This window comes from Mobula birostris, chromosome 21 (genome assembly GCF_030028105.1).
Source record: "Mobula birostris isolate sMobBir1 chromosome 21, sMobBir1.hap1, whole genome shotgun sequence".
Taxonomy (NCBI): domain Eukaryota; kingdom Metazoa; phylum Chordata; class Chondrichthyes; order Myliobatiformes; family Myliobatidae; genus Mobula; species Mobula birostris.
In genome coordinates, this window is record NC_092390.1 from 43,348,397 (window position 1) to 43,375,587 (window position 27,191).

Genomic DNA, 27,191 nt, shown 5'->3' on the forward strand with positions numbered 1-27,191 from the left:
ATTATTGCTGCTAATTAAGGAACCATTAATATAAAGAAGGAAAATAAGAAATGCTATGCAATTATATGGATTTGGCTTCCTTGGAAAATAAGGATAAGTCTTTATACATTAGTAGGAGTGAAAAAAAGAATATTGGCCCATAGCCTCTTAATGATTAGTGAAAATGTGGATTGTGCCAAAACGTTGTTGTTTTCTTAGTTCTGAATTTAATTAGAATATCAAAACTTAATCTCTAGGCTGTAGAGAAAGCTAACTGAAGCATTAGTAAGGAGGTAAATCCAAACACTGAGAACTGACTCAATTGGAACCTTTAATGCTATGGTTCTCTTAGACCTGAAACATCTGTTTCTTTCCACTGATACTATTTTTATTTTAATTTTGCACCTAATCTACAATTTAAATTAAGCTCTTCATCCGAAAGGCAGCAAGAACATCCAAGCAAACTCTATAGAATCTCTCTCTATCATGAAAGTCTAGTGAGAGAGGAGGACACAGCCTCAGGATATAAGGATGCCCTTTTAGAACGGAGATGAGGAGGAATTTCTTCAGCCAGTGAGTGGTGAATCTGTGGAATTCTTTGCCACAGGCAGCTGTGGAGGCCAAGTCTTTATGTATATTTAAGGCAGAGGTTGATAGATTCTTGATTGGTCAGGGCATGAAGGGATATGGAGAGAAGGCAGGAAATTGGGGCTGAGAGGAAAATAGGGTCAGCGACGATGAAATGGCGGAGTGGACTCGATTGGCTAAATGGCCTAATTCTGCTCCTATACCTTGTGCTCTTATAATAGAGCCAAAACTACAAGACTAATATAGACTTGCCAGGCAAGCTTTGCTCTCAAGGCCAACCTGATACAGGATGAAAAATAACAATATTTTGCAGTGTTGAAAGTAAGAGTGCTCTCCTGATTTCAACAAGGAAGCCCTTTCTCTGGATACTTCCGATCATTCCTGAACACATGGCCCTGGAGCTGAATGCTGGCAGTTAATTCTGTTGCCCAACTCTTCTACTTTGACTGGGTATCTGTCCAGTACTAGTGAAATAAGAGGTAGGAGCTTAAATAAACAGAGACTCGTTTTCTTGAAGAGAGATGATTTTAACTGACCCTGAGTCCACATTTGCAGAATTAAAAATCCTATTTTATTCGTATTGTATCCTGCAGTACTGAAAAATATATCCCAGCTGAAAGCACTTACAACAGCCCCTTTCAACAATTGATTCCTTTACCATCTTTCTCGTTTGCAGTTTGCTCATTCTTGATTTGATCGTTCCCAATCCACTCAATAACCGAATTGCAAAAATGACTTGGATACACTCTATCAAAATATAATGTTATGAGTAACTCTTGGCAGTTTCACATCATGGCATATGTGATATTTTCAAGAGTGAAAGACTGATTTCCTTTGCAAATGGATCCGTATCACCAACAGATTCTATCATCATATGGTTCAATTTCTGAATTATTAAAGGTTTATTTCCCTGCAGTAATACTTAATACAATTAGAGTCATAAGCACAGACATTCGGCCTATCGAATCCATGCTAACCACAGTGCCCTCCCATCTAGTCCCCAATTCCTGTGTGCAGCTCATCTTTCTCACTGAACTTCCTCCATATACCTATCCAAGTGATTTGTAAATTACACTACTGTACCTGGCTCAACCATTTCATCTGGCAGCTCATTCCATGTACTCACCACCCTCTGTGAAAAAGTTGCCTCTTAGGTCCCTTCTTACCCTAAATCTATGGCCTCTAGCTTTGGATTTGCCTGGAAAAAAGACTGCCACCATCCATTTTATCTATGCCTCTCATAATTTTAAACATCTCTGTAAGATCACCCCTCATTCTGCTATGTTCTAAGAATTAAAGAACTAGCCTGCCTGGACAATCTCTTCCTATAACTCAGGCCCTCTACCCCTGGCAATATCATTGTAAATCTGTGCACGATACTCCAAGTGTGGCCACAGCAACAACATATACAGTGCAACTACAACTTAACGTCCCAACTCCTATGCTCAGTGCCCTGGCTGATGAAGGCTAGCATGCTAAATGTTTTTCTCCCCACCCTGTATACCTGTAACACCACTTTCAATGAAATATGCACTTGTATTCCCTGGTCCCTCAGTTCCATTACACTCCCTACTGCTCTGTCATTCAGATTGCAAGTCCAACGTGGGTTTAGTTTGACTTTCCAGAAGCATCACGTCACACTTATCTGTATTGAAATTCACTTACCACTTCTCGGCCCACTTGCCTGACCATTCAAAATTCTCCATTAATCTACAATAATCTTCTTCACTATCAACAATACCTCCTAATTTCATATCATCTGAAAATATACTGATCAAGCCTTGCACATTTGCATCCAGATCATTTATACAGTATAAGTAATGAATAACAAGCTTCCCACATTGACTCCTGTGGCACACTATGAGTCAACTGCCTCCACTCCAAGAAACAACATTCAACTACACCTTCTGCTTTCTACCTCCAAGCATATTTTGAATCTACCTAACTAACTCTCCCAAGACTCCTTGAGACCTAACCTTAGAGAGCAGCTTACCATTCGGGATCTTGTCGAAGGCCTTGAGAATGTTCAAACAAGCAGCATCCACTGTCCTAGCCTCATCTATTTATTTAGTTACTTCTTTAAAAATCTCTAAAATGTCAGTCAGATATGATTTTCCACGCACAGAGCGATGCGAATGCTTCCTAATCAGATGCTGTCCATCCCAATGATGGTGCAGTAGATCTTGTCCCTCAGAATTCCCTCCAGTAACTTCAGTGGTTTATCCTTGCTAGCCTTCTTAAACAATGCAACAACTCTAGAAGCACTAAGATTTCAGGAACTTCACCGTTGGCTAAGAGTGTCGTAAATATCACTGTAAGGGAATTCACAATTTGTTCTCAAGAAATCTGACGATGAAGTTAGTCAAGCCCCGGGGGTTTTATCCACCTTAATGTGCCAAAAGTTTGCAAGTAATTCCTCCCTGGTAATATGAATTTCCAGTGAGGAATTTCACGTCACATGCCGGTGACAATAAACCTGATTCTGATTCTGATATGAATTTTCTCCAACACATCTCCACTAGTCTTCCTTACCTCTTGAGTAAGTATGATTTTCTCCTCAGTAAACAGAGGAGAAATATTCATTGAAAATCCCACACATCTCTGGAAGTTCAAGACATAGGTCGCCCTGCTGATCTCAAAGGGGACATACATATGGCCCTTTTACTCATATAACTATAGCATTTTTCTTACTCTACATGCCAGGTTCATCTCATTCCCTCTCTTTGCCTTCCTGGTTTTCCTCATAAGGGTGTTCTTAATCATCAAGGGATTCACTCACCAATTTCCTAAAACTGATGTACGCTTCCTTCTTTCTCTTGACCAGAGCTTCAATATTTCTCGTCAGCCAAGGTCCCCTGAACTTGCTAGCTTAGTCATTAGTTGTTAATGTTAGTGTGCTAGTTTGCAGGTTAGTTGCTGGTCATTTTGGTACAGAGTTTACCAGACAGATAATTTATATTTTGGACTCCTTACCTTGAGAATCTCAAACAATGAAGATCAGCTGATTTTAAATGAATGCTTATTTAAAGGAGGTTATTTAAGCAAAATGGTCTTGCAAAATCATTTCAAGTATTGGCCAATATAAAATTCAATGGGCAACATCAAACTAAAATGTGTTAGTGGGATCAGTATATCCATCTGAGCCAAATTCTCATGATAATGTGATGTCAGGTTGTATGGTTTATAGGAAAATTCTGATACAGAATGCACAATACACTGGGAAAACCATATGGGTTGAAGACTATGCTAATCAGTGGTCAGTGAAGTGAGGGGTTAGTGGGTAGTTCGGGTGTTTTTTTGTTTATCAGATGAAGGAATTTTGAAACCCAATCAATACAATATTGGAGAACATATAAAAGACAAATGAAGATGATGTGCTTGACTATAAAATATTTTAAAGAAATTAATATAACATTTAGTGGGGTCATTCTATAAACAAATACACCAGGGCTGTACAAATTAAACATTAATAGAAAACATATTTTTCCCAAGATTGGTGAGGACACCAGATAGTGCTTTTAAGCAAGAGGTTCAGCAATAATAAATATGATCAACAATGCATTCGTTACCTTCCACACTTCTGAATGAACTTTCTCCAGATCCATCAGGGCTATTATTTTGGGGAAAGAATGGAGGATCCTCTCAGTTTGCTTCCAGTTTATGTCTTGCATCTCCTTCAATGCATGTACTTTATATCTGGTTCGTCACATGGGCTTGTGATGGTTTATTATCAGGATTTTCCTTCCCTGTGTTCATTATTTAAAGTGCCAAATTCCAGGACTGTGCCATTTATTTGCAAGAATTCATACATATTAATCTGATCCTTTTGAAATTGTTTCACTTTTCCGATTGTTATCATTTAGAGAAAAGAATCCATCTTGTCTCATGTACTGTGAGGTGGATACAAATTAAGCTCTTCCATTTCTTGTTTGTCCCTCACTAAATCATTATTAACTGCAGTTTATCTCCTGGTGTTGGATTATTTTCTCCCTAATACTTGCACATAATTTATTTTAAAGTGACTGCATGCCTTACATTTTCTTTTCAACCTAAATTACATTCTAATCACTCCTCTCAATTTTCTTCCAGTACTTGTTTGGCAGGATCTTCTCCACATTCCAATTGCATATTTTTCCAAGTACATTTTCTATCTATATTTTGGCGATTTTTAAAAAAAAACTCTTGAAATCACATAGCTCCCGTTCTTTGGAAAATTCATTGTGAATCTGCATCCCGATATTGGCTGGGAATCATATGAGCTAAGCCCAAAAGTCTTCAAGTTTCCTTTCTTTCTAATGCCTACTTTTGTAAACATTATTAACAATTTTACATTATATTCAAAGGTTTAAAAAATTACTCTAACTTTATATTCAGTTTTTTGTGCCTTCTTTGAATTTATCTTCTTGCTTCAGCGGCAACAGCTTTAACATAGCAGCATGTCATATTTGTTCTACCTGGGTAGAATTTCATTTCAAAGTTTGCAGGACAACTGGTTAACACGTGTTCATATGTCATTCATGTTTCTGCAGTGACATCGATATGGTTCAACTAAGGATGAGTCATGTTCAGTAATAAATTATTCTCGCCGACTTGTTAAAAGTCTTGCTGCCAAGGTTTCATAGCCTCTGCAGCTATAACAAACTACTGATGTAGCAGTGTGCATGAAGTAGAAATGAGTGATGGATGGAAGCCATGGCTCTATACTGAAGTAGCTTTTTCAGTATCCTGCACAGCAGGAAAGTTTAAGGTCAATTCTTCATTCACTAAATATTAAAACTGTTCATTCACCCATGTTGTATATTCTTCTGTGCTTATCTCCTGTCAGGGAAGCCAATTTTCCAAAATCTTTTATCGTTGGCTTAACATTCTAATGTTTGCTTTCGGTCCATTACATTTTCCGTTTGTTTTGTAGGTTTTGTTGCATTTTTACTGAACTCATCTTCCAAATCGAGGATATGGTTCTTGAAGCACCAAATTACATCTGGATCTATAGCCTCCGAACCCTGAATATTCTTCGTGCATGTTCTATGCTCCTTGTATTGCAAGGTGTTCTTTCAAATACTTAATGTCTTGGTTTATTGTTGGCCTTTCTTGGGATAATACTGTAATCTGATCATTTATTACAGTATGCAGTTGTCTTTCCTTCATTGTAGCCTGTGTAAAACAACTTCACAATCAAGTACTTTGGAATAAACAATGATAAAAGTAACATTTTATATACCTTATTTGGGAATGACATTGCAGTTATTCCCTTTAGCACGTGCCTGCATAATTTGTAAACCACTAGGGACTGCAAATTTGATATTTTAATGTAAATAGTCACAAGTAACTTTGTACATTGGTTAAATTAACAATATATATTACATGACTAATTATAGAAAAATTGATATTGTTATACCTGTATATATTTTCTGTACATTAATTATATAAACTCAATCAGTGATGAAATTTAAATTTAAAAGTAAGCACAATTTGATTTGTTTGATACTAAGAGTGTGTCTTATTTTGTCAGTATTATGTCTTCATTGTTTCTAAAACAACCTATGATTAGACTGTTGTTATTTACAACTATGATGACAACTGGATGAAAAAAAAGGAAAACAAGCCAAGTGTTTCTGTAGAGATGTGCTATAGAGTATTTAATTTTACATAAATCAATGAGATTCAACAGAGAATTTAAATTTTCTTTACAAATTAAAAAATATGCATAATATTGAAAGAAAAAAAGATAAAGGTTAAGTAGATACTGTTGTATATCTTTTAAGAAAGAAGTTCCATTTACAAATTTAGAAATGCAGCACGAAAGACCCCTTAAAACAGCACTGCAGTGTTGTGCAAGGGTGTGAAAACTTGGAGCAGTGATATTTTATCACAAATGGGCACAAAACAATAGAACAGACTTACACTATGAACACTGAATACCTGTGTTTCATCACAAGCTCTTGCCATTGCAAAGCCTGAACTCCAGAAAGGAAGGGCATTAAAAAACAGATTTGAAAGGGAAGGTTGATGTGGTGAGGGCTGATGGTAGGACAGACAGATGACAAAGGGAGGTTTTGGCATTTTGGTGTAAGGGGCTTGCTGGTCAGCTGGTGAGGCAATTGTGGGATGCTAGTTGAGGATAATGGAAAGAGAGTAGGTGGTGGGAGCAATCAGCAAGGGAAAAAGTCCTGGAAATAGACGTAATATATTCAAGCTCTACATTAATGCCAAAATAGGCTTCAACTCCTTGACTAAAACCTACTTCAGTCTGTAAGGCAGACATAGCCTGTGAGCCACGGATACACAGAACAATTTTGGGCAAGTTACATTATATTCATTATTTCAGTACTACTCCACAGTTGCACAAAGAAACCAATTACTGCAACACTGCCAATAATGCACCATGGACCCTCTGGGACTTAATAGTCAGACTTGGGTTCAGCTTCTACCATATAATGTACAAACTGCTGTGTTATGCTGCAGAATTTCTTAACCATATGTTTCAACAGGAACTTTCAGAAACTAGATAAGGAGTTTGATTGAAATAAAAACTCAATCAAGAAAAGCTGTTTTATTGTTCCAGTCAAGTTCCAATCAAGCTCTTTGAAAATTCTGAAAGGAAAAGTCAACTAAACAAAAACAAGCAGATACATAGTTGGTCCTGATGTTACTATATCCTTGTTTACATAAGGACATATTCCTCTGTCATATAACTAATCATCAGTTTGAGTAGATGCTAAATGGCAGAATGTAACAGCACAAGATGGATAATTAAATATGCAATCTCTGAAAATAAAACTAATCATATTTAATATTAGAGGTTAAATTAGACAATAATGCTTATAGATGACACTTATAAATGTGAAGGCTAAATCTGAGTGTAAACAGTCTTGAGCTTATTCCATACCATTGTGAGAATTTTAAAATACAGTTTTGAAAACAATGGATTTAGTACTTGGATTTGGTGATGAATGAAGATGTCTGAAAAGGAAAACCAACCTTCATCTGAGAATGCCATTTACCTAATGTTTATGGATGAAGTAAATCTACATTTATTTGACTTTATTAATCTATAATGAGGGATATTCAAGAGTAGTCAGTCTTATGGCATGAGCACTTATAAATGGTATCATTTACTAGCAATGATAATTTGTTACCTCAAAATATTAGTTAATGTGTTACCTAAATTTCATGGGGGATACTTATTGTTAATATGTGGCAGGTAATCTGGTTTACTGAATCACCAGTTAGGAACCTGCCAGTCCACTCTAGTCAAGGAAAAATCATCTTTTTATATATTTTTGTGCAATTAAAATATCACACTGACAAAACTATCAGTCATGTAGAACTTGTAATTTCATTAATTTAGCTTTCAAAGCAAATTTACAGACTATTGGTCAATCTCATTTATCTGTTGTGCAAGCTGGCCAGTAGCATGAAGGCAGTGACCAAGTTGACGTTGGTAAATTAACATAAATTAACATGAATTTGAACATACACGTGTTCTCATTAACTTCAATCAAGTTGTATATTGTAAACACTAAATAGTAATGCTCTTTTGATAGCTTTTAATAATAACTGAAAATATTTTATTGAAAACTAATGGAATGAAAAGAACATCCTGAAACTGAAACAAAAGGAAAAAGAAAAATATAAGATATCACAATTAACAAGAGAAAGATCCTTCCTGGCTAATATATGTGACAGGAGGAAAATGTGGGGATGGATTAGCAAAGGTATTGCACCTTCCACCAAGATGAAGGCCTCTGGATATATTAAAGCAAAATGCGTCACAACAGAGTAAAACATAATCAGCAAAGTATCATATAATCCAAGGTTATTTCTTAATGACCTGACTCCAATTTCTCTAGGAACATTCATTTTCTGCTTCATGTCTCATTTATGAAAGATATTCAACTAAAATAGCCAGCTTACCTTCCTCGTTGGCTGCCTGGAAGAATTACGACCAAAGAATGAATGCTAAAGAAAAAAATAAAAACAAAAACAAAAACTGAAAATGAACAGGAAAGGAAATAGGGAAGAACAGACAGAAGACGAGAATTAAAGTGATATGAAGTATAACAGAAGTAAAATAATTGAAACAAAAATCACCTGCCATATCAAGCAGAGAGAAGAAACAGCAAAAAACATTAAAAAGTCCAATTTGTTATATTTGTCTAGATTTCTATTTCTATAATAGTTTCAAAAAGCAAAATGTACAATAGGATATTTAACAGCTTTCAATGGAAAAGAAACATGAATGGATTTAAATTGGTAAGGTGATATTACATGGAGATCTTATACAAGCATATAAAATTATGAAAGGGATAGATAAGATAGAGGCAGGAACGTTGTTTCCACTAGGGGATATAGCCTGAAGATTCAGGGGAGTAGATTTAGGATGGAGATGAGGAGGAACTGCTTTTCCCAAAGAGTGGTGAAACTGTGGAATTCTCTGCCCAATGAAGTAGTGGAGACTACCCCAGTAATTATATTTAAGGCAAGCTTGAATAGATCTTTGCATAGTAGGGGAATTAAGGGTTATGGGGAAAGGGCAGGTAGGTGGAGATGAGTCCATGGCCAGATCAGCCATGATCTTATTGAGTGGTGGAGCAGGCTCAACGGGCCAGATGGCCGACTCCTGCTCCTATTTCTTATGTTCTTATTTATAATATTTTTATGTTCTTATGTCTTCTGTGTATAGATTAAACATATTGCCTTTATGAAATAATTTCCAACAGATATTCTAACTGAGTAAAAAGTTAAATATTAAATCATCAATAATACTACATTAAGTACACTTTGAATAAGTTGATCTTACCTTTTCTTCTAGCTCTTTAACTTGTCTTTTCTGTACTTCAATTTTTTCTTCTAATTCTTTGATTCTCTGTAAGGTGAGGTGCTTATGTTAAGTTATAGTACAACAGTGTTTCAGTAGTGTATCTATTAATAATCTTACCGATACAGTACTGTGCAAAGATTTAAGGTATGTATGCTGTATATAGCTAGGGTGCCAAAGACTTTTACACAGTACTGTTAGAATTCTATGTTTTACACTGTACTGCTGCTGCAGAAACAAACAAATTAAATGACATGTGTGAGTGATGATAAACCTGATTCCGATAGGGGTCTCTATTGTGGACTGAAGGAGGGAAAGGAGCAGGTTAAAAGGAAAGTAGCAGAAAGCACCACAGAGACACTCTGTAATGATCAATAAACCAATTGTTTGGAATCAAATGACTTTGCCTGGTGTCTCAGGGCTGGATGTGTCTGCATCTGTGCCACCAATGCCACCTTTCTCATACCCCTCCCGCAGCACTCCACCCTGGCCATTCCCAACATTCTTTGCTTCCACTAGATTTGCAAACCCTCCCTCCACTCCATGTTGCCAAGTACAGTACTGTGCAGAAGTCTTAGGCACCATAGCTATATATATATATATTCCTAAGACTTTTGCACAATACTGTATAAAATAAAAATAAACTAATAAATTGATTATTTACACTCATTAATATCATTGTGGGATGATCAGTACAGGTCTAGGATATTTTCTATGGAAGAAATGTATGTACCATTAACAATAGATTGACACTACTTGGACACAGTTTTAGAACTGGCATTATATTGGTAGATTCTGTGTATATTAATATCTCTGTAGTAGGGAATGTTTTTCAATCCATCGTTTAAGCTAATGTATTGAAAATAACACTACTTTTAAAAACAGGAGATGTGAGAATATTATCCAACTGCACTAGACGTTTGTAATTTCTTAGTCATATTAATTCCCATGCAAAAGCACACGCTGGCAAAGAATCCCCATCACCATGTTGATGTCTTATTAACCTTTGAGACCCTTATTCTGAAATAAATTTCCATAAATGATTATTTTAACAGGTTCCTTAAATGTTAAGTGTTAAAAAAAATCTCAATCTAATGCAAATCCTAGTTAAAATAGCAGCCAGAATTCTAGCAACAGCATCTCAGTAATGGTTGCTTTTCTTTGGTTTTGTCCTTAAGCACATAACCCTGTTAGAAATGTAAAGAAATATACTCGAAGAGCTGATTTAAGACAGTAAAATGATGGCGAGGATGAGAGAATTCAACTGAGCATGATGGCAAACCCAGTTTCCATGGTAACCAATCACAGTGAAGGGGGGATTGCAATTAGTCCCTTTACAGATTTTATTAATTTTCAGGCATCATTTTGGACAGCAGCCATCTTTATTCCTTTGTTGATTAAATATGTATCTCTAGTACTTAAGGAATAAAATCTATTATGTTTTAGGCTTGTCTTGTTTTCTTTAATACTGCAAGCTATAATGATGTTTTTTTAAAGTGTACACGATGAATCTCCCTGAGACCAGATGTGTGATTCTAAATTAAATAAGGAAACTATAAAAGTGCCTTCGAGTTGTTCTGTCCTGTAAAATATTTTTAAAAAGCAGAAGGAAATTAATAACCTGAAAAACTCATTGTGATGAATCATGTTTAATATGGTCCTTCATGAGAGATGTACTCTGCTGATGCTTGCATTAGACTACCACAAATGAATGATCTAATCAGCTTCAGCTTCCCACTCTCAGCAACGGCTAGCAAGGTCTAGCATGGCCTCAAAGCAGTCAATGTTCTGCTAGGGCCATGTGCTAGGGCAGTGTGGAGGATCAGCAGGATCTTGGGGTCCGAGTCCATAGGACACTCAAAGCTGCTGTGCAGGTTGACTCTGTGGTTAAGAAGGCATACGGTGCATTGGTCTTCATCAATCGTGGGATTGAGTTTAAGAGCCGAGAGGTAACGTTGCAACTATATAGGACCCTGGTCAGACCCCACTTGGAGTACTGTGCTCAGTTCTGGCTGCCTCACTACAGGAAGGTCGTGGAACCATAGAAAGGGTGCAGAGGAGGTTTACAAGGGTGTTGCCTGGATTGGGCAGTATGCCTTACGAGAATAGGTTGAGTGAACTCGGGTTTTTCTCCTTGGAGTGACGGAGAATGAGAGGTGATCTGATAGAGGTGGACAAAATAATGAGAGACATTGATTGTGTGGATAGTCAGAGGCTTTTCCCCAGGACTAAAATGACTAGCACGAGAGGGCATAGTTTTAAGGTGCTTGGAAGTAGGTACAGAGGAGATGACAAGGTAAGTTTTTTATGCAGAGAGTGGTGAGTGCGTGGAAAGGGCTGCCGGCGGCGGTGGTGGAGGCAACGATAGCGTCTTGAAAGAGACTCCTGGATGGCTACATGGAGCTTAGAAAAATAGAGGGCTATGGGTAAAGCCTAGGTAGTTCTAAGGTGGGGACATGTTTAGCACAGCTTTGTGGGCTGAAGGGCCTGTATTGTGCTGTAGGTTTTCTATGTTTTCTATGTTTCTATGACAGCCCTTGCTAGGAGGAAAGGCTGGGGCAAAGCCTCCCTCCTGTAAAAATGTTCGGGGGGGGGGTGTATAAGAGCTTATAAATTTCTGTCGCACAGGAATATTTAAAAACTTTTAAAATTAACTTGAATTTAAAATCTTTTCTTTAAGTTAGCACAATGAAATACTAAAAGATAACTAAATACATTGAAACACAAAAAAAATGTGCATGATAAATAACTCATAGACATAGTCATACTTTATTGATCCTGGGGGAAATTGGTTAAACTGATCTTCCCATTACCTTCCTAGCCTCCATTCACTTGCTATGGAAGTTCTGGCCAGCATGAGACAGGAGAGCAGATGCCTTGCAAAACACCGGAGAATCCTCTGCTGGATTCCACATGGAATTTAGTGTGAGAGGGATGCTGCACTAAAATCTGTTCCAGGCTGTATTTCCCTGTGAACTGATGAATATCAATTGCTTCTGTTGGAAACATTGTCATGTCTAGTTTAACATGGTCCATTGTTCCTCATCTGGGCAGTTTGAGGGTAACTTCACTAGGCCCAAAATCACTTCAGGATAAGAGAAATGATTATACATAGAAAACCTACAGCACAATACAGGCCCAGCAGATCAGGCAGCATCTGTTAGAAATGATGAGTCGACGTTTCGGGCCGGAACCCTTCGTCAGAACTGAAGAATGAAAGATGGGGAAGGATTTGAAGAATGCTTGTAGCTTCAGTTGAAAGACCAGTAATTTGAAAGACTGAAGCTACAAGCATTCTTCAAATCCTTCCCCATCTTTCATTCTTCAGTCCTGATGAAGGGTTCCAGTCCGAAACGTCGACTCATCGTTTCTAACTGATGCTGCCCGACCTGCTGAGTTCATCCAGCATACTGAAAGTGTTGCTTTGATCACAGCATCTGCAGATTATTTTGTGTTTACAATACAGGTCCTTCAGCCCACAAAGTTGTGCTGAATATGTCCTTAACTTAGAAGTTACCTGGGGTTACCCATAGCCTTCTATTTTTCCAAGCTCCATGGACCTGTTCAGGAGTCTCTTAAAAGACCCTATCATATCTGCTTCCACCACCACCACCGGCAGCCCATCCCACACACTCACCACTCTCTGCGTAAAAAATTTACCCTTGGTATCTCCTCTGTACCTACTTCCAAGCACCTTCAAACTGTGCCCTCTTGTGCTAGCCATTTCAGCCCTGGGAAAAAGCCTCTGACTATCTACATGATCAATGCCTCTCATCACCTTATACAGGTGACCTCTTATCCTCCATCGCTCCAAGGAGAAAAGGCCGAGTTCATTCAACCTATTCTCATAAGGCATGCTCCCCATCCAGGCAACATCCTTGTAAATCTCCTCTGCACCCTTTATATGGCTTCCACATACTTCCTGTAGTGATGCGATAAGAACCGAGCACAGTACTCCAAGTGGGTTCTGACCAGGGCCCTATATAGCTGCAACATTACCCTTCAGCTCCTAAACTCAATCCCATGATCGATGAAGTCCAATGCACCATATGCTTTCTTAACCACAGAGTTAACCTGTGCAGCAGCTTTGAGTGTCCTATGGATTTGGACCCCAAGATCCCTCTGATCCTCCACACTGCCAAGAGTCTTACCATGAATACTATATTCTGCCATCATATTTGACCTACCAGAATTTGACCTACCTCACACTTATCTGGGTTGAACTCCATCTGAAACTTCTCAGCCAGTTTTGCATCCTATCAATGTCCCACTGTAACCTCTTACAGCCCTCCACACTATCCACTGTGTCATCAGCAAATTTACTAACCCACCCCTCCACTTCCTCATCCAAGTCATTTAAAAAAATCACGAAGAGTAGGGGTCCCATAACAGATCCCTGAGGCACACCACTGGTCACCGACCTCCATGCAAAATATGACCAGTCCACAACCACTCTTTGTCTTCTGTGGGCAAGCCAGTTCTGGATCCACAAAGCAACATCTCCTTGGATCCCATACCTCCTTACTTTCTCAATAAGCCTAGTATGGGGTACCTTGTCAAATGCCTTGCGGAAACCCATACACTCTACATCTACTTCTCTACCTTCATCAATGTGTTTAGTCACATTCACAAAAAATTCTACCAGGCTTGTAAGGCACGACCTGCCTTTGGCAAAGTCATGCTGACTATTCCTAACCATATTATACCTCTCTAAATGTTCATAAATCCTGCCTCTCAGGATCTTCTCCATCAACTTACCAACCACTGAAGTAAGACTCACTGATCTTAAACTTCCTTTGCTATCTCTACTCCCTTTCTTGAATAAGGGAACAACATCTGCAACCCTCCAATCCTCTGGAACCTCTTCGGTCCCCATTCATGATGCAAAGATCATTGCCAAAGGCTCAACAATCTCCTCCCTCGCCTCCCACAGTGGCCTGGGGTACATCTCGTCTGGTTCTGGTGACTTATCCAACTTGATGCTTTCCAAAAGCTCCAGCATATCCTCTTTCTTAATATGTACATGCTCAAGCTTTTCAGTCCGCTGTAAACCATACATGAAGCAAGACCGAAAATGTAGGGAGCAATTTTCATTGGGAACAAATATTAGGTGTCAAATATAGAAAGACAAGTCTATGCCAGTAGTCAGTGCAATCTCATTATGAAATTCTACAAGTTACTTTGCAATTTGAACTTTCAAATACGGTAACAAATGCAAACTCTGCAGGTATCTGCTGTTCAGAAGTTTAACCACATGATTCATTATTAAAGCAATTCTTTAAAACAATTTCTCATTATTTGTGGGTCACCTGATGAGGTGCTGGTACTACTGTGGTACACTTTCAGCATACCCAGAAAGGGTCTACATCAATTTCAAGACAATGATGGGCACCATCAAATACAAATAAAATTGGTTGGCGTTGCACTGAGTACGATACACTGAACAGGGATGAGAATTCTGCACGTGGAGGAAATATACTTAAACATAGAAACATAGAAAATAGGTGCAGGAGTAGGCCATTCGGCCCTTCGAGCCTGCACCGCCATTTATTATGATCATGGCTGATCATCCAACTCAGAACCCTGTACCAGCCTTCCCTCCATACCCCCTGCTCCCCGTAGCCACAAGGACCATATCTAACTCCCTCTTAAATATAGCCAATGAACTGGCCTCAACTGTTTCCTGTGGCAGAGAATTCCACAGATTCACCACTCTCTGTGTGAAGAAGTTTTTTCCTAATCTTGGTCCTAAAAGGCTTCCCCTTTATCCTCAAACTGTGACCCCTTGTTCTGGACTTCCCCAACATCGGGAACAATCTTCCTGCATCTAGCCTGTCCAATCCTTTTAGGATTTTATACGTTTCAATCAGATCCTCCCTCAATCTTCTAAATTCCAATGAGTACAAGCCCAGTTCATCCAGTTTTTCTTCATATGAAAGTCCTGCCATCCCAGGAATCAATCTGGTGAACCTTCTTTGTACTCCCTCTATGGCAAGGATGTCTTTCCTCAGATTAGGGGACCAAAACTGCACACAATACTCCAGGTGTGGTCTCACCAAGGCCTTGTACAACTGCAGTAGTACCTCCCTGCTCCTGTACTCAAATCCTCTCGCTATAAATGCCAGCGTACCATTCGCCTTTTTCACCGCCTGCTGTACCTGCATGCCCACTTTCAATGACTGGTGTATAATGACACCCAGGTCTCGTTGCACCTCCCCTTTTCCTAATCGGCCACCATTCAGATAATAGTCTGTTTTCCTATTTTTGCTACCAAAGTGGATAACTTGACATTTATCCACATTAAATTGCATCTGCCATAAATTTGCCCACTCACCACTACTTAAGAATGATGGAATTATACATGGCAGCTTGCATTTCACATATGGATCATTTTAACTTCTTTTATATTAGGTGCATTTCTTTCAGCAAGTGCACAGCATGCGAGAGCAAGCCAAAGTCCCTGTGTAGGAAAAAGGGAGAAAGTTCTCACAGGGCAAAACAAAATGTCTGAATCTGGTGCTGCAGAATCTGACAGATTATTCCTGCGAGGAAGATAATTAATGTACCTGGAGGATGTCTTTGTCCTTCTCTATGGCTACCCCCAATGTATGCAATATTTTGGTAAGTTGCCCACACAAGTCCTGGAAAACACTAGAAGCTCAATTCAACATTTTTGCATAAGGATCCTTTGTTTTGCAGGATGAGTACCTCATCCATTCTCATTTTTTAAAATCTGGAAGTGTGCAAGTGACCAGGACCTTTTATACATTCTCATTAGGAAAGGGGTTTTCTTCCCACCAGGTCAAGGATGACCTGGCTCAAAGTGCATTTGAGCATTGTTACCTGTTGGGTAACAAAAACTAGAAAGCTGGAATAACTCAGTGGGTCAGGTAGCATTTGTGCAGGGAGAAGGTGTGAATTGACGTCTGGGCAAAGACTCTGAATCAGGATTGAGAGCAAAGAGGAAAGGTGGAAGAGGGGATGGGTTAGAAGCCGTAGGTGAAAGGTGGTCTTCTAGGTCTGTGCTTGTAATGTGGCCTGCACTACACTGGTGAAACCAAGCGTAGACCATGTGACCACTTTGTAGAGTACCTACTCTCTGACTGCAATAGCCATCTTGACCTTCTAATTACATGACTCTCACTCTGGCCTGTCCACCTTTCATCTTCTCCATTGCTATGGTGAAGTGAGGCCAAAGGTAAATTGAAAGAACAAAATCTTCTCTTCAGCTTGGGCAGTCTGCAATCCAGTCAGATGAGGATTGTATTTTCCCAGTTCAGGTAACCCATGTCCTTAGTGCTCCCCTCCCACGCACACCTAAACATCCACTTGGTTTTCTTGTCCTTTTGTTCATTTATCCCATTCTCCTCTTCTCCCACATGGTTCCATTTGTTGGTTATCCTCACCCAAGTAGCTCCATCTACGACGTACCAGCCTCTGTCTCACTTTTCTCTATTCTTTCCCACCTTGCTCCATCTGCGACCATCCTTTCTCCATCAGATTGGGACTGATGCATGGTTTTGACTTGAAGAATTGAAGAATACACTTCTGAATGCTATTTGCTACTTTTTTTTTGAACATTGAGTCTTTGACAGTCTTTATTTTCAATGGGTTCTATTGGGCTTCTTTGTTTTGCGGCTGCCTGTAAAGAGACAAATCTCAAGTTGTATATGGTGGGTTGATAATAAATGTGCTTTGAACTTTGGATTCCTTTCCGCTCACAGAAGCTGCTTAATCTGTTGAGGTCCTCTGGCAGATTGTTGCAGAAGATTCCAGCCTCTTCTGTCTTTTGTGCAATTCTGCTGCAAATATTAATTCAAGCTCTGGCTCAGGATGACATGTAGCATGCTTTGTCACTCTAAACCCACAATGTAGAGAATATTTACAGACCATTGTTTAGCCTGAATGAATGTTGGTTGGTATGGGGAACAGATAACTAATTTCTTACCTGTTGGGCATGATGGACAAGTTCCATCCTCTCCCTCAGGATTTGTGCGTCACGTTCTCGGAGCTCGCTCATGACCTGCCGCTTCCATTGTTCCACTGCTTCTTTCAGCTTGTCCTGTTCATCTTCTGACAAAACCTCCGACATTTTTGCTCCTGCTTCTTGCTGCAATGCATCATATAACATGGCTTCCAGCTCCAGAATCCGCTATTGTGAGACAAACATACGTGTTGCTCAAGAGCATAAAGCACTGCAGTTACAAAGCTGACCCTCATTCCTAGTGCTGAGGTACCTTGTGTTTTCTCAAACAGCCTCAACTTCATGGGGAAATACCGGCAGTTTCTGCATACGTTGCTGAGAGACCCCATGTAACAGAATTTAATTTTGGTATTCTTACATTTATGCAGCTGTAGTTAGCTGTTCACAATAGTTTCCTGGCTGTGCTCGGATGCTGAATTTTTTGAGGATTCCAGTGAAGCAGGGCAAAGCCATGACAATGAACCCCACTTGTAATGAGGATGTGCTATTGTTCCAGTTTAGAGTTGGCATGGGGCCATCTTCCATATTTTCTTACAATGAAGGGGGATGGCAAAAAGGGATGTAAGCAAATATCAGTTCAATTAAACTTTTCCTAAACTAGTTTGAGTTTATTTAACTTCTTAAATGTTTGAGTTGCATTTTTAAACTTTTTTTAAAAAACATTATCATTAGTTTAAATACCTTTTAATTGATCTTATTTTTTTCAAGGTCAAAAACCTTAGATAATCAATATTTTTCACAGTTGCCAAAACTAGATGATGATATTTAGTTGCTTCTTATCAACTGTTGCACAGGCAAGCCGCTGGTCTGTAAATCATAGGCTAATATTCTTCTAAAATGTAGACCTGCAAGTGAGAAATTGTTAAATATATGACTTTAGTTGTAGAGAATTGAATTGGTGCTGTCATTAAATTGAATTGGCACCATGGTAGTGTGATGGTTAGCTTGACACTATTAAAGCTCAGGGTGTTCCAAAATTTGGATTTCAGTTCCGGTGCCGTTCTGTAGGAGACTCTGTACATCCTCCTTGTGGACTGCATGGGTTTTCTCCGGGTCCTCCAATTTCCTCCCACAGTCCAAAAACATACCAGGTAGATTAATTGGTCATTGTAAATTGTCCCGTGATTAGATTGGGTTAATTGGGTTTGTCAGTGGATGCAGGGGTGACATAACTCGAAGGGTCAGAAGGGCCTGCTTTGCACTGTATCATTAAATAAATAAAATTAAAGAACTGATATTTGTTATTGCATGTTGTAGCTCAATACAGAAAATGCTGAAAAGCACTTAGTAGCTCAGGAATCATCTGTGGAAATAGAAACAATATTAAATTTTCTTTTATGACCTTCTGTCAGAACTGAGAAAGAGAGGAAGCAAGTTAGTTTGAGGTTGCAGACAGGCAGTGGAAAGGGTAGAAAAGAGAAAAGGAATCTCTGATATGGTGAGAAGAGTGCTGTTGGAAAGTGAGGAACCCTATTCTTTTTAATTCCTTGAGTAGAAGAAGTGAGATTAGAGGTGTGAGAATTTAATGAGATGTAGTAAAGGGGAAGTCACAGTTTAGGAAGAAGGGAGGTATGTTGAACATCTCAATATCATAGCAAGTATGACAGAGACAGAGGTACTGGGAGAATGGAATGCTGTCCTTATTGCAGGCAGATTGGGAGGAAGGAAGAGTGGAGTCAAGGGAGTCAGTAGGTTTGGAAAAGGTGTTTGTTGTAAACCTACCTCCTGAAACAGAGACAGAGTCATAGAGCAATACAGCATGGATACTGGCCTTGTGGTCTAATGAGTCCATGCCAACCACACTGCCTACCCCACAAGTCCCAACTTCCTGTGTTTGGCCCATATGCCCACTTTGCTGCTGCTGTTACAGTGTGGTCCGGAATCTCCGGAGGAGAAGGCCCCGAATCCTCAGCTTTGCTTGTTTCAGCGGCCGTGCGAGGTCAAAGGCGCTCGGGAGACTGTATCGGAGGGGCTGGTCGGAGGCTCGAAGTTTTTGGACGGACAGACTCAGTGTCGGCTGCTTCCAAGGCATCAGCAGTTGTCGGGTGCCTGGAGGTTTATGGCAGGGACCCTTTTGCCGCCTGCTATCGGGGACTTGGGGGTCGATCGACTAGGAACTTTGAGACTTTTTTTTTACCATGCCCATGTTCTGTTCTTTATCAAATTATGGTATTGTTTTGCACTGCTGTAACTATATGTTATAATTATGTGGTTCTGTCAGTGGTAGTCTTTGGTTTGTCCTGTTTTTCTGTGATATCACTCTGGAGGAACATTGTATCATTTCTGAATGCATGCATGCATTTCTAAATGACAATAAATTAGGACTGAGTGTTCTCATAATCTAATCTAATCATTCTAAGCCCCGCCCCACCATGTGTCTGACCAAGTGAGTCTTAAATGATATTATTTTACCTGCCTCAACCAGCTTGTCCCATATACTCACCACCCTCTGTGTGAAAAAAGTTTCCCTCAGGTCCCTTTTATGTCTTTCCCCTCTCACCCTAAATCTATGTCCCAAAGTGGAAAGGAAGAGTAACAGATAGAAGAGGTGAAGATGAGAGCAGGTAGAACTTGATAGGACAGGTAAATATTTTTTGAGTTCTGTATAAATGCAGAAAGCAACACCATCTCAGTCAATGTAGCAGAAAAGAGAGGCATGAGTGAGGTGAAGACTATTCCATGTATCCCTTAAAGAGAAAGGAGCGGCTTGGCCCATGTGAGTTCCCATAGCTACACGTTGGATCTGTAATACATGAGTTCATTATGAGAGGAAGTTCAGCCAGGCAAAGGACTAGTAAATGGTAAAGCTGGGCTGGTTGGGATGAAACAGGGAAGTATCAAAAGGCAGAAAGCATCAAAGGTGTCATGGATGTATAAAGGGACTGGATCAGGGGTCTGAACGTTCTGAAGTTTTCTTTAACAATTAGCTTTTCTTTACAATGAACATAATGTATAATTCTTCTCTGCTCCATTCCATACCAGAACGGTCTGAGGGCCTTCCACTGCTTTCTTGAGATTTTTGACCTGAAAATGCATTTCTGTCTCTCTTTCCACAGTTTCTGCTTGACTTATATTTTCTGTTTTTATTTTAAATTTCCATTTTGTTTTATTTTCCTTGCATTTTACGTCTCTATGGCTAAGAAGTTTCTAATTAAAGGTGAACATTGACCAGTGTACTGTACAATTTTCAATACTTTCCAGTCACTTCAGTATGGGCCTAGCAGGGTAAAATATTTGATCATTCAGTATTGTGTTTGGTAAAATCTGACAGAGACCATTCTACTAATTTGTCACTTTTCTGACAACTTAGACCGATAAAAGAGTTTAATTATCTTAAAAGTATTTTTTTTATACAACTGTCAGGATCATTCAAGCTTATCTCATTGCGAAAAGAGTGGTATCATGATCGCAGTATATCACAATATACCTTGACCAAGTGAGGAGAAATAATGCCTGTAGACAGAAAGGGTAGAGACATAGAAAATTTACAGAATGCTAGGAAGGCTTTTTGTCCATTATGATTGTGTCAGTTGAAAATGAGCTGTCCAATCTAAATCCATCTTCAGTATTTGATCAATAGCCCCACAAGTCATTATTTTTCATATAGATGTCCCAGCACTTTTTAAATGTGGCCAAGGATTCTGCCTCCACCATGCTTTCAAGAATGAAGTTTCAGACCTCGATCATTTACTGGGTGAAGCAAATGTTTCGCATCGACCCTTTCATATCACAATCGATAAAAAAAAATTTACTGTATTTTCACATCTTGGTATTGCCAACAAGATCAGCAGTTATCGTGTCATCCTAAATGATCATGGGAAGATTATGACAATCCACAGGCTTGAATCACTCCTGACTTTCTGATGATGGTCCTCCCACAGTTGAATTGAGTTGAATTGAGTTTATTTCTTACATGCTTCACATACATGAGGAGTAAAAACCTTCATGTCTCTGTCTGAATGTGCAATGGACAAATTATAGTAATTTGTAATAAATAGTTTGTACAGTAAGATACACAACAGAACAGTCAATATAGCTTAGAAATACAATTGTGTCAGCGTGAATTAATCAGTCTGATGGCCTGGTGGAAGAAGCTGTCCCGGAGCCTGTTGGTCCTGGCTTTAATGCTGCGGTACCATTTCCCAGATGGTAGCAGCTGGAAAAGTCTGTGGTTGGGATAACTCAGGTCCCCAATGATCCTTTGGGCACCTGTCCCTCTAAATGTCCTGAATAGTGGGAAGTTCACATTCACAAATGCATTGGGCTGTCCGCATCACTCTCTGCAGAGTGTGGTGCCTGTGACAATGAAGGATCTCAGATAGGTTATCAAGTTGGGATAGCGTATGACGTTGAGGGGAACATGCTGATACTGGAGTTCTCATGTGCCTTTACAAAGTCCATTAGGGAACAGGACTCCTTTGCAATTAGCAAATATTAAAAAAAATATATATGCCCTCTTAATTAAGAGTGAAGTTTTACTGAAAAGAAAACTGTACCTTATGAGCCTGATCCATAGCTTGTTTTCTATAGTCCAATTCTTCATCCAAGTAGCCCTTCTGTTTACTGAACAGCTCCTGTAAACAAAGAGCTAATTAAGGAACTTTAAAATCTCTTACATATTATCTTTAAAGTCATTATTATCAAATGTAATTAATGCATACCTTTTCATTTTCAATGTCATTCATCTTTTGCTGGAGAGCAGATTCTGTCACCTCAATTTGTTGTAGCCACTGGAAGTTGGATGAAACATAATTGGGCACAGAAAGAGGACAAAACAAATGAGGCTTATTTTTCTAACTCAGTTAACCATCCTTCTACTCAGTGCAAGCAACCATTTGAAATTAAAGCTTAGTTTTACATTTTACTCTCTTCTCTGTAACTTCCTTGTTATCTAAGTGCAATACACATGCAAATTAATAATGAATTCTTGTCCCATTCAATGTTCTTATCCCTTTGGTGTCCGGGAGGATTGTTACTAGTTTGTTTCATGTTAACCAGTGCAATAAAGAAAAATAAATGTTACCTTTTCTGCCAATGTCAAAACTGTTCGGGCCTGAATCACAACCACTTGTTCCTCATTGGTCAAATTCTAATTGATAAGTAAATAGATAGATAGCAAATTAAAAATGAAACATTCTAGTATTTTTGATTTATATATTGCATGCTTGTTTGCTTATACCACGCTAACCCCCTGCGTGTATCGTCTCCTCAGGTACTGAGTTATGCAGCCCATCTGGGTCTGGGACATACATGCATGTCACCCTCAGACTAAATTACATTCCCACATCCGTTGAAAGTAATGTGGAAGATGTAAGAAGCCCTGTGGAAATGGATAAGGTGGATCTCCAATTATGCACAAAATGTCTGATTTGAATCATTGGAAATATGACAAAAGTATTTTTAGATACAATGAGGGTGTAAAAACAAGCTTCTGTCTCGATGATTAATTGCCTTTAATAACTTGATCCTTAATCATCTGGTGTTGAAGATTAAGTTCAGTAATTTATGAGATTATATGAGATAATGTCTGCATGAGATTGGGCTTAGCGATTAATGAGGTTGTGTAACTTTGCCAGTATCTCCAAACATATTAAGACAGAGAACCAAATGGGGTGATCAGAGAGCCTCTATAAATTGCATTCATATCTAGCTTCTGTTTGCAAGCAATGCACCCTTATCTAAGTCAATGCTTAGCTATCTCAGTTATTTGAAAATGCTTTAAATATAAATTCCATGATGAAATTGAAAATAATTCATGTACTTCTCAGTGTCTCCTTAAAAATATCACTTCCTGACTTTGAAAAGAGCACTTAGCTAAATCTATGGCATTCTGTAGTGTGAGGTTCAAACTGTGGTAGATGTATCCTGGGAGGAAGACTCTATGTATATAGGTTGTATAGTCCAGTAATTTAGAAGGATGGATAAAACTTTTCTTTTATTCATCCTTGCACTTTCCACACTTACAAGCTTGCATAATATAAAGGTAAATAGCCATGATGAGAAAAGCAACATACACTTACGGCGTTATCTCCTAAAATATCCAGTTTTTTCATAAGATCTGCTATCGTAATGTCCTGACAAAACATGGGAAAAATTTAAGAAGATGTATTTACCAAATTGCATTAGCATAGTCATCTGTGACAATTAAAATGAATAAAACTATGTTTATTAGAGAAATTCAGCAACAGAGGGTACTTACTGTCACTCCTTCTGCCTCGCAGTAGACCTGAAGTGGACTTGTCTCCTCTGGAAATGGGATGTGATGAAAATTGATAGCTGGTGAGCGCCGTTCTCGTTCCTGAAAGATGAATTTTCATTTGAGGTAAAATGCGCATCTGATGATTTTCATTCAAAGTTTATAACATTTCAATTAGTACAATAAAATTAATATTCAGAAATATTTAACAAGGTTAATAACTTAAGAAATAGATTTGAGATAACAGTTTAAGAAATACCAGTGTCCTCAGAATAACTTCTCATTAGATAAGAGGGAGAGTTCAACAGTTATTTTAAAAGAACTGTAATGGAAATGTAACTATAATGTGATCTGTAGGCTTGCAAAACAAAAATGTGTTCATGTCCTCTCTGTATCAATGACGTTAAATAGTTTGTGAAGATTGCCTTAATTTGGTATCCATGGTCAAATTGTAATGATGCTGTAAAGCAGGGGTCCACAAATTTCTTGATTAATTGTAGGGCTCCATGGCATAAAAAAGGTTGGGGACCACTTCTTTAAAAGGATAGGTAAACAGAATATATCCTCATGAATATTATCAGACTATGCAATAACCAAAGAAATTCTCCTCTTATAGCTCAACGTTAGTACATTCATTTTGACCAAAGAAAATGGAAATGATTAAAAGATACTTCTGTTCCTCTTACTTCAAGTTCCAATATGCGAAACTCTAAAAGCTCATTTTGGTCCTTTGCGTCCTGTACCTCATGCTTAAGGCGATTTTCTTCAGCCTCCATTTGCCGAATCTATGACAGTGCAGACAAGATTCATTTAAATCTTACTTCTGGATATTGCAATGAGGGTGCCTTAGACTAAAATCAGGCTACAGGAAAAATAGAAACTATAGTTAATGGCAGAACATTTTCTTGTTCTAACTGTACTCTGTACAAAGAAAATACCTTTTCTAGTAATTCTTGGTTCCAACGACAGAGAGCTTGTTTCTCCTCGATCCATTTCATATCCTACATAATATAATGATAATCTTATTATGATTGCAGGTAAATAGCATTTAATATAAAGGTGCAGTTACCCCACTACAATAAACGTGTATCAAAATAAAAAAAAACAATAGTTGCTTTCTCTTCTGTTTCTAGTTCGGATTTTCTAATGTCTCCATCTTCAACATTTTGCTTCTCATTCTCATCTGCAATCATATTCCTCCACAGATGATCACTTTTGATACTTCTGTAAATGAGATCCAAATTTTATTTTACCACCAACTCTGAATTCCAAGTGTTTTCAAACTTCTTGCCTTCAGTTTGCTGATCTTAATTAGATCACATTTTATGCACTAACCATTTAATTGGTGAATTAGCAGCTGAGTTCATATTTTAGGTAAAGACAAATATTTCATGCCAGGCTGCCTTGTAGGCTTCAGACAAAATTTCTTGAAAGGTACACTCTAAAGTTCAAAGTTCAAAATAAATCTATTATCTAAATACGTACTGTATACAGTATGTCACCTTTTAACACCTTGAGACCCATTTTCTTGCAGGCATTCACTCTGATACATTGGTGGGATCATTTTTCTTTCGTCCCCATGTTTGAAATTGCTTGCCTATGCTCATACTTACTGTAACTGGGCCAGAAGCAGGCAGCCTCTACATTCCTAAGCCTATAGGTGTCTCAGTTGCAACAGGGCCTCAGATGTTAACCCTGAAATAACTTCAACGGACTTTGACAACCGGAAAAGTTGGTGTGGAGTTTTCATCTCTGTGAAACCTGTCATTGATTTTAGTAGCTTTTAAATGTGTCTCTGTCATTCAGACTTACTGAAAAGCTTTCAAATTGAAGTAAATAATTCAAAGGCATTTTTCGAAAGAAGTGAGGTTGGGGGTTACTAACATAAAAAGACATATACGCTGTAAGTAAACTAAAGCAAAATAATTTTTAAAACTGTAACTTTGCTCCTTTAGCATATGTTCTACAATTCCACAGAAATCTTCTGCCAGAAATGGATTTACTGCTGTAAAACTGGCCCTCCGAGTCCATTAGTGAGTCATGCTTCTCACAGGAGGTAGGACTTAATTCACACTAAAATCGGCTGAGTGTGGCCTTTTGTATCAGAACCATCAGATACAAACATTAGGATCAGGGATCAATAAATACAACGTATGTGGCAATTGCATGCACATTGAATCACCTGAGAAGGAAGTGTACAAGTCTGTTACAGTGTAAGAGCATGGACTTACTTATTTTACGAATGTAAGCATCTTTCACATAAATCTTATTTGTAGAGATTGTTTTCTGGTCCTGGGAACTTGTGGCTTACCATCTACAAGTGGCATTTTCACTTGTCTGGAACACTGAGGCATGGATTGATGTTGAACAATGGTGGATGGACAAGGCTGGTTTGATTGTTTCCAGCTAGCCTCCTCTTGCTTGCCTGTGTCATTTTATTCCACCTTTCATGCCTTGGATTTTCATCTCGTTTCCAGGATCGATTGGCATTGGTGGAGGCGGGGAAGGAAGTGTCCGGCTTTTAGGTGAGTGGGCTGACAGCAATATTTGGGTTTCCTGGTCAACGTTGTGCACCACCTCTCTTGTTTGCCTGTGTCATTTCTCCTTTCACGCCTTGCCTTCTTCAGCTAATTTTCAGTGACCTTCATGTCTACCCTTCACTGCCCCACAATGTTATGCAAAGAACAGCTCACCATCACCACAGCGGACTCCTGAAGGATTCGTCAAACTTGACTTCCCAGATTGCAGGTATGGCTATCGTCAGGGGTGAGTGCTGCATCATAGCCTGAGAGTGGAAAATGTACCTGTGCTCAGCTCCATTATTCTGATTTTATGACCTTCTGAAGGATACGGTGAATGTGGCTTTTTGAGACTGCAGGTATGGCTATTGCTGGGTGTGAATGTTGTGTCAAGGCTTGAGATTGGAAGATATAACCATGCTCAGCTCTGTCTCTGTGATTTTATGACCTCCTGAAGGATATGGTGAACTTGGCTCTTGAGGATACAGGTTTGGCAATCACCTGGGGCGGATGCTGCGTTTGGGCCTGAGGTTGTAAATTGTACGCATGTTCAGCTCCATTATTCCACTTGGATTAAAGAATCGAGCAAGATTAAAGCAGAGCAGAAAATGATTCAGTGTTCCTTGTCGTGTTAACCAAAATCCCCCACCTGAGCTCGTCCTGTCTGCCTGGGTTTGAGAACAGTTTTTACCCTGCAGCCATCAGGCTCCTGGGCTGGCTTCACTCACCTCAGCTATGAAATGACTCAACAGCCTGTAGACTCACATTTGGGACTCTAGGTATTATTTGTTTACTGTTTTTTTAACTATTGGCATGGTTTGACATCTTTGCACATTCGATGTTTATTGGTCCTTGTTGGATGTGGTTTTTCATGGATTCTACTGTGTTTCTTTGTTTGTGGATGCCTGCAAGAAGAAGGCTGCAAATGGCATACATAATTTGATAATAAATTTGAACTTTGAACTTCAACCTTGGGGTACCTCATATTGCAGGATGCCTCCTGATTGGTCATTGGCTTCTTCAGTGAGACTCTGGTTGTTAACTAGCATAAGGTCACATCACATACAGCCTCAGTGGGTGGGTTCTTTATGGGTGCTATCGCCC

General features: G+C 38.9%; 1 protein-coding gene across 1 annotated transcript in view; it reads right to left on the reverse strand.

Annotated features, from left to right (window-relative positions):
- Window positions 1-5,636: 5,636 nt before the first annotated feature.
- The window catches only part of jakmip3 (Janus kinase and microtubule interacting protein 3), a 239,007-nt gene continuing 217,452 nt past the window's right edge, over window positions 5,637-27,191 (reverse strand). Inside the window, exons 13-23 of the mRNA XM_072239774.1 lie at window positions 24,507-24,569; window positions 24,255-24,353; window positions 23,572-23,670; window positions 23,393-23,446; window positions 22,396-22,461; window positions 22,034-22,102; window positions 21,869-21,946; window positions 17,337-17,540; window positions 9,371-9,436; window positions 8,485-8,560; window positions 5,637-5,721 (exon numbers count right to left, since the gene is read on the reverse strand). Of these exons, the coding sequence (XP_072095875.1) occupies window positions 8,510-8,560; window positions 9,371-9,436; window positions 17,337-17,540; window positions 21,869-21,946; window positions 22,034-22,102; window positions 22,396-22,461; window positions 23,393-23,446; window positions 23,572-23,670; window positions 24,255-24,353; window positions 24,507-24,569 (849 nt within the window). The 3' untranslated portion in view covers window positions 5,637-5,721; window positions 8,485-8,509. The remainder of the gene's footprint in view (window positions 5,722-8,484; window positions 8,561-9,370; window positions 9,437-17,336; window positions 17,541-21,868; window positions 21,947-22,033; window positions 22,103-22,395; window positions 22,462-23,392; window positions 23,447-23,571; window positions 23,671-24,254; window positions 24,354-24,506; window positions 24,570-27,191) is intronic.